Genomic DNA, 8743 nt, shown 5'->3' on the forward strand with positions numbered 1-8743 from the left:
CATCATGCTCAACCGACTGAGCTAACTGGCCCTCTAATTAGGTTTTTATATATGCATGTATATACATATATACTAGTACATACAGTACTGTACTACTGGTTGGATAGTATATACTACCTCTATTACATGTGTATAGTATATATGCACAGATATAAAACTTAATATACTATATTTGTACTATACTTCCTATGATCAGCTACTTGTTTTCTCAGTCCATATTTTGTCTTGTTGTGGACAAATATTTGTGGGTTTAGTTATGTAAGTAAGAATAATTGGATAAAAGCAAGATGAGTCCCCATCTTTGACATGATATGAAAGATCGAGCCTCATCCTCTCCTTCCAGTCCTAGAAGTTTCTTGACTGCAACAACAAACCCTGGCCTAGCATGCAGCAAGCTAGCCCTGATCGTCAGGCTTTGTTGCATCACAAGGTCTTTCCTTCCAGCAAAGGTGAACAAAGTATTCTGTGAGGGTTAACTAAAAGTTGAGATAAACCACAGGTTTTCTCTGTTGCTAGGCTGGGCTGGTTTTTTGTTTGGTTCTTTTTTCTTCTTTTTAGCTTTTCTGGGTTTGTGGATTTTGGTAGTATTTTGGTGGAGTTGAAGCTGTACCCTGCACTCATGTAACCGACTGTCAGTATCAAACTTCCCCTGCTAAACACAGACAGGTGTAAGTCCTTGACTGATTTTTGGGGAAAGCATCCGTCCCCCCTAGTTACAGAAACACCAGTCTGGCAGGAGAGCTTTTAGCAGATGCTTGCATTGCAGGTGCCCTGGGCAACATGAGTGAAGCGTGGAGGGAGAGGGTAGCTCTGCCCACAGGAGCTGGCACTTGGTGCTTTGCCAAAGCCTGCTCCGCCAGCCTCTAGGCCTGACTCTTACCAGGGCTGGCAACTGCAGCACCAGCCTGGAAGCAGGAGATTGTGTGTTATCTCCTGCAGCTGCCTTATCTGCCCCTTTGCATGAGGGGAAGGCACTGAGCATTATGGCAGTATCGAAAAAAGTTTGTTACAGCTTGCAACTTTTGGCGAAGTCTTCTAGTGAATTTAGCACAATTAACTGAAGTAGCCCCAGCTACGAAATCACTGTTAAAAAACAAGGTTCCATTTAAAAAAATTTATTTCACACTTCTATACAAATATCCACAGGCAATTTCTAATCGTGGAATGATGTAGCATTGCTAGCTGGTATTAAAAAAGTTTGAGATAAAAGTATACCAGTGACATGACTTATTTTTTCAAGAACTTTCAGTTTAACACTGCTAAGACATTCATGTTCTCATGCGAAGGCCACAATTTGCTTTTAAATCCAAGGCTATTTGTCAAGCTTCTTGGACCCTGATTAGCCTGGCTTCTGCTGATGATGAGCTTTTCAGCAAGTAATCTAAAAATTTAAAAGCTCCAAAACTGTGTTGCAGCTAAATACATGTGTAAGTGTTCATAAAATCAGGCTCACAACATACTGAGATTATCTAGCAGGAGGAAGAAGACCCTATTCAATTAATGCACCTTCTATAATGATAACTTTTTAGGTGACCACACCTTCCAGGAAGGTATGTTCTGAGTTAGTAGTAGTAAAACTAAGACACTTGACAGCTGCCCTCCTAGCAGGTTTTTACCCTATGAGGGGAAAAAGCACCAAGAGGTTTTTGCATAGTTCAAATTACTAGCAATTAATATGCATACTTTTTGAGCAGAATTTTGTTTCACGTGGAATAAACAATGGTGAGCTAAATCTCTGTCCTTAAATAGTACCAACACTTTATAACATGGGTAAAAAAAGTAAACTCTTTAACTAGTTTTATCAGTTATGTTACAATAACTAGATTGCTGACAAACACAACATCGTGGTTCTACTTCTATCAATCACCACTCAGGTGTTCAAGACGATTCAGTAGTCTCAAGGTGGATCAGCTCAGACCCCCATAGTTAAGGTAAGTTAGGCCTTTACAGCCTCCTTCAAGTGCTGTGTAATGGTTGCAGTAGTCAATGCCTTTTGCCAAACAGGAAACCCCTATGAAGCTGGAAAGCTGTTTCCAGAGAACCTCCCACTTTATTGCAGTGAGTACGAAATTGTATCTAAAAACCGTGCTTCTGCTTAGCGTCCACATTGTTAAATAGTCTGAAGTCATAATACAAATCACGTTACAAGACCTGATAATTCCTATTACATAAAGTTACAAGTATCAGGAAAAAAAAAAAGCCCCCCATACACATAATTGGAATAAATATTTACATTTTTAGAAAGCATTGGCATCTTCAATGGCTTACTAAAATGCAGTGAAAGCCTCAGGTCTTGAACTGAAGTTCAGAAACACAGTGGACTTGAAAGTTCTTTTAAGTCTTTGGCATAACAGTTAGTCAAAGACAATGATTTATAACAAAAATAAATACAAAAATGACTAAAATATGTATATACAAAAAGTACACCTAATATTCAAGCCTCTCTTTTAAAACCTGTGTATATTTGTTGTGAGCAAGAATCACACAATCTGATCTTAAAAAAAATTAAAAAAATTGAGCAACATGACCTATTGCACATGTAATTTAAGATGATGCTTTTTGTTAAGCTCTAACTACTGCAGCAGTCAAAGTTTATGACTAAAGTAGATTTGCAGGTCTTCAGATTATACTTGAACAGAATGTGTTAAGGCCACTGTGTGTTTATAATGGGCTGTGCACTGAGGAAAGGGTGGAGAACCTGTCTTAACCTTACCCGTGCATCCCTTGCATACCTTGGCAGAGGGTTAGGATCACAGGAAAAGGTCTGCTCTAGTGGTTTTGTGTATTTTGCAGAGAAGACCCCAAATCGACACCGTTATCTTCTAAAGCGTGAGTTAAGATTTGAAGGGGGAAAGAGGCAGTCTGGAAATTAAATAATGCAAATAAAGTCTGTTGAAGCAATTTAAACCGTGCAAACAAAAGCCTCAATACACGTAGTAATATCTACAATCAAATGGTGAATGTCCGTAGTGTTCATAGGTCTAGCTCCATCAGTATTCCATTAATGAAAACCTTAACCTCTATCTGAACTTGCTAGATGAAAATAATTTTTCCCTAAGAATAACTTTCATTTTCATTCCATTTTGTGAACCACTGTTTTGTCTCAAGGTCTTTGCATTTCCCATCTTTGATCTGTCGCTCTTCTTTTCGAATTCTTACAGCATGGTATCGGGGGACACTGTCTTCGTACCTAGAACGCTGGAAGAACCCGCACTGGGGCAGAGAGGAAAAAAAAGAACAGTTTAGGTCTAAGTTGCTGCCGAAGTACTACAATGATAGGGACAATGAATTCTTCCTCTGCACAGATATACAGGTAAGAAAATTGAAAACAAAAATATGTAGGCCAAAAATGTAGTGTGTGTTGCTGTAAAAATGTGAGCCAGCAGGGCTACATTAGTTGTTCCAGCAGCAGTTGAAGACAAATGGCACAATCTGACAATCAGATGATAATCTAATACCTTTAAAATACTCCCTCCACTAACTTTCTAAATTTTGTTTTACACGTCTTTCAAGTCTTCTTATTAAACCATTCATAAAATGAAAGAATTTAAAGCTACACAAAGAAGTAGATACAGTTCAGGAAAGCTTGCTTCTCCTGAAGGTAAGTATCTTCCTGTGAGGTGACATGATTTACCTTTAAAAATGTACAGAAAGATTTCCAGGAGCTTCAAGAAAAATTACAGTATGGCCTTGCCTTGTTTTTAAAAGCACCAGCTCAGTTATAGCCACCTGAATTAACTACACATAGGCACTGTTAAAGCAAGAGTCTCGCTTAGTTTGCCATACAATAAAAAACAGACATAACTCACAAGTTTTGTAATGTGCCACGACTCAAGTCTCCCTAGATGAAATATAGTAGAGTTTACTGTCCCCTGCCATTTCTTATACAAAGGCACTGCAAAACCAGATTTTCAATATTGAGGAATGGACTGAAATCAATTTTCAAAACAAAATGCAGTTGTGGCCCCAGTGTTACCAAGATGGTGACTGGTACACACTCTACATGCTTATGGGTCACTGATGTCAAGATTAAGGTTAAAAGACATTGTGCCATCATTAGATACTGCTAGAAAAAAAAAAAATTAAAGGGGCAAGGTTTTGTTCATAGTATTTGGGGTGGTGGGTTTTGGTTGGTTGGTGGGGTTTTTTTTAAACAATTAGAACTTATATGGAACTGAATTTGAAAAAAATTACACTGAGACAGACCAAATCTTTAGCCATCTCCTAGTAAAGATTTCATTAAACAGAGTTTTGATGTTTTTTAGTTAAGAATTCCTCTCCACCCCCTCATCCCAAGCATCACTTATTAATGTAATACACATGCACATTATCTCTCAAAAGTTGAATTAATGTTGCTCGAAGCATAAGTCATCATGCATCTAGTAGCTTCAGCAGAGGAAAAGTATGTTCCTGGAAAAGCATATCTTAGAATTGAAGGAAAACAGATGTTTCCACAGCAATTAAAATCTCATGATGAAAACCCTTTTCATTACAAGCAACTTGTATCTTTCAGCATGCATTAAAGGTTAGTAAAGCAAGTTTATCATCCATGTAGTCTTAGCTTTAAATCTTAGCTCTGCAGTGTTGATTATCATCTCTGAAGCTTAAAAAACTTATTTGTGCGGTTAAAATATATTTTTTTTACAAAAAAAAAGGACTGAAAACCACTTCAACGATCAACATGTTTTCTAAAGAAATACAGAAGCTTTTTAGGACAAGGTAAACACCTGTGCTTGTTCACGTGCACCAAAAGCTGAAAATCCATGGACAGAATGAGCAAGCAAGTACGATAGTTTGAAATTCAAAAGTTAATAGAACATATGCAGTAAAAGCTTCATAGTTAGCCACTGCAACCACAGCATGTGCCACAGCTAGAAATTAAAAAATATCATCAATATCTACCAATTACAGAAGTAGATCAATACTATGCATCAGATGTAAGCCTCTCTTTATCAGATGGCTGAGCATGGATCTCAGCCTTGTGATATGTAGCATCGTAATGATCTTTCTTATTTCTCTTGAAGAAACCGCACTACAAGGAAGCAAGGTATTTAGTCAATTTTTTGTGGACTGGAAGAATTCAAACCTACTAAAACTGACTTAACTCTGGGAACTATCTTCCCATTATCCCTTCAGAGACGCAAAAGATAAATAAAATAAAATCTCAAGAGCTCACCTATTCCTAGATCTGAGAGCTTCCTTGACTAACTCAGTCTGTGAAATCATAGAATAACCTGAGGTAAAGACTATTATTTTAGAGGCATTTTGATAAATTTGTAATGCATCTGTTGGTTGGGTGTTTTTTTTTTTTAATAACGATACCATAAATTCTGTCCATAGCAACTAAAGATGGCTGTTAAGAGCAGAAAGAATTCTATACAGAAACCTGTTTGGGGACTAGTGCACAGGATAGACAAAACCAGAGTAGAACAAATCTGTACTGCTGTGACCTGTACGGCAGAAGCTCTTGGCTTAAACCAATCATGTAACTGTCTCTGAAGTCCTTCATAAGACACACAGTGTTTGTCATCCAGAGAAGCATTTTATTTACACTGTGTATGCATGTGGGGAAGAATGTGGGTATTTTCATGTGCAATAGAAGACTCGTAGTTATAATCTAATAGTCCACCCAACGTACTAATCAATCAGGAAGATTTGCAGTAGGGACAGGGTATTTATTAGAAAATAAGGGAGTCAGAATTATCCTGTGAGAGGTAACTTGCTGCAAATAGTAGTTCCTCAGCAAAGTTAATTGCTGCAGTTTCTCCAGAAGTGACATGATGTTCTTCTTCACCTCTTCTTTCTTAATAACCTTCTGCTATCCCATAACAGCAAACACTAACTGCCTCTGCCTCTAAAAACCAAGGATAAAAGGGCTGCCCTGTTATACTAGGAAATATAGTTGTTGTAAAAATGCCAAAGTTAGTTAGAAAAATAGGTATTTGATTTTTTTCTTTTGCTAATTGTTAACCTTTTGTTATAGACATTTATTTAATCCTTTAGGGTTTCAAAGATTAAATGAAACAGTACTACAATTTACCAACATGCTTGGCTATGTATTATTTCTGTATCTTGTGGTTATTTTAGTCTACTATCAGTTTAATGGTAGTTCTAATGTTAGGAAAACACAGCTGTGCTAAAACATTTGTGGATAGTTCACATGAAGTTTTACACTTAATTGCAGAAGCCCCAATTAGCTGTGTCCATCCATCTCAGATTAACCATGGACTCAGAATGTTTGTTCCAAGTTTTGCCCAGAACTCAAAATACTTCCTTTTTGAGGATGTAGAAACAGAAACGTTTCATAACAACCGTTCCCATACAACTATCTTCATTCCAAATGTTGCAAAACTGAGAAACAGATAAAGGTAATACATGGTTTGGGCAGTTTTGCTCTCTTCTGAGTTCCAAGTACAAACCAAAATACTTCATCGTTTGCTTCATTACTTTGCTGTTTTGTCAGTTGCAGACCAGTAAATATAAAATAACCAGATGAATAAAAACTTACCTTCCACAGTAAGAATACCAACAGTGCAAGCATCAGTATTCCAGCAAAAATAGCCACTGCAATGATCCACCAAGGTACTCCTGTATAAAGTGCTACTGGTTTTGCAGGAAAAACAGTAACACGTACCTAAATAAGAAAATATGGGAGGATGGAAAGAGCATTTCAGAAGCATCCGTGCTTAGTATAAAGCTACAATCTACGCAATCTCTTCTCTCTCATCTACAAAATGTTTTTGAAGAAAAAGTTCCTACTGGTATTATTTCAATACAGTAAGGGAATTTTTCAAAACTGATTAAGAGGCAAAACCAATCAGTAATTCAGAATTCAGTTGAAAAGCTAAACTTTTAGCTACTTTTGTTTTAATTTTTTTTATTTAAGATAAGCTGGAAACATCACATATGGTTACACAACCATAATGTATCATTAGCATTAAATATTGAACCTACCTGAGCAACTTCATTTGTGAGTTTAACATTCTTGGCTGCAGCAGGAACACTGATCGAAGCCCTAACAAGAATATCCAGATAGTTCATTTTGGAGTATTCCTGTTCCAAAATAAAGTATGAACATTAGGCACAGAATGGGAAAGAACTCCGACCCTCCAAAAATGGCAGGTAAATGGACTCACTTCTAAGAAAGTGCTGTTCCACAGCCTGGAGCGCAGCACAATGGACGCCTTGCTGTCTAAACCCTTCAGGGGACATTTTATGTCCACGCAGCGTGCGTTCACATTGCAGTCCTGCAATTGCAAATATCTACATGTAAATAGAAACACATCCTCACAAATTGTTTATATATCACATTTGTGTGCAAGAACCAAAATCTGTCTGTACTGACAGCAATAGGAAAATACAATGAAGGTGCTATTACCTCTTTATTTTAAGGTAGATAACTACACAGAAATTTTTTCCTATTTCTTATATTGGTAGATAATCTAAATAGTCAAATTTTAAAAGCATCAATACATCTATTTAAGATAAAAACAACGCAAAGAGATACTTTCTTTCACGCTACCAAACTCAGAAAAGGTGTCTCACGAGTGCAGAGGGAGGGACCTGACAAGACCATAGTTGGTGCAGTCATGCTTACCAAGGTCTTGTACTTTCTTTCTGAGAATAAAGAAAACATCTTGCTCTCTGTAGTCTGCTTCTCTGCAACCTCACGTTTCCTTCTTGAGTTATGGGATTCCTAAATGAATTTTTAAAAAACAATTAAAAACAAGAGTAAGAAGAGTTTTAGTAGTTTATGATAAGTATCTTTAATTCTGGCTGCATATGGGCAGAGAGAGTTCAGTGAGTGTTTTCTTGTTCCAAGATCAGCATGTGCATGACATCATTATATATCCCTACTTATCTACATTTATTGCTAATAGTAGAGTCAGGACAATTACTAGACTTTGAGAAAACCTAAAGAAAGGTTAACCACCTACCTTCTTGAATAGGTCAAGGGGGTTTTATCTTTATAAAGCTGTCACTGCTATTTCCATTTTTGTTCTATATAAAGGGTATTAATGTCACTATGCTAAAAGAGTAAGATTGGGCTAAGGCCAGTAGACACATTTTTTTAAAATTGTAATTACACTCAATTAAAGTCTTATTAACTAATGTAGTGATCTGACAAGAAGGAGTTTAGGTGCATGCAGCTTTAATGGTGAAAATTAAAGACTCCTCGCAAATAACCTTAGGATTATACGGAGGAAAAAAGAAAGAAAAAAACAAGAATGGTCAGAGCTTACGGAAGAAAATCTTGCTATACAGGCACAATGAAGGGCTATGAAACTTGCTTGAGAAATTCATTCTAGTATATTTGATGTAAATAAAATTAAGTGCAAGCTCTTTCTCTGTAAAAAGGTACATGGAATTCCTCCAGGCTGAGGAGATGTTTACTGTTTATTGTTTTCTGTGTAAGATCATGATTAAGTTTAAATAATGCTGATGAAATTTGTTAAAGCAATCAGCAATTTCATCCTCTAAGAGCAGGACAACAGCACCCATTGCAAAACCAGTCACGGGGACACAGCATCTGTCCTTCAGCACATTTTCTTCAGTAGCTGTTACAGTATCTCCTGATAAGCTGAACCCTCGATACGTTGTTCATGTGTTGTGCTTCTGAGCTGCTTAAGACAAAATCCTTCTGGAGACAAGCTTTCTGCCTGACCATCACATGCTGTGGTGATGTTGTACGAATTCAGGAACAGAAGACAGGGTAACTGTCCTGGGTTTGAGCTAAAACCCA

At 37.1% G+C, this 8743-nt stretch overlaps 1 protein-coding gene across 1 annotated transcript; it reads right to left on the minus strand.

The window, feature by feature from the left end:
• Positions 1–2846: 2846 nt before the first annotated feature.
• On the minus strand, positions 2847–7696 carry LOC104280596 (integrin alpha-6-like; the record flags this gene model as incomplete). Its single annotated transcript, XM_009878287.1, has 6 exons — positions 2847–3213; positions 4903–5032; positions 6509–6634; positions 6955–7053; positions 7137–7247; positions 7598–7696. Coding segments are annotated over 5 exons (543 nt in total), but the record flags the coding sequence as incomplete, so codon positions are not given.
• Positions 7697–8743: the final 1047 nt, after the last annotated feature.

This window comes from Apaloderma vittatum, unplaced genomic scaffold, assembly GCF_000703405.1.
Source record: "Apaloderma vittatum isolate BGI_N311 unplaced genomic scaffold, ASM70340v1 scaffold44541, whole genome shotgun sequence".
Taxonomy (NCBI): Eukaryota; Metazoa; Chordata; class Aves; order Trogoniformes; family Trogonidae; genus Apaloderma; species Apaloderma vittatum.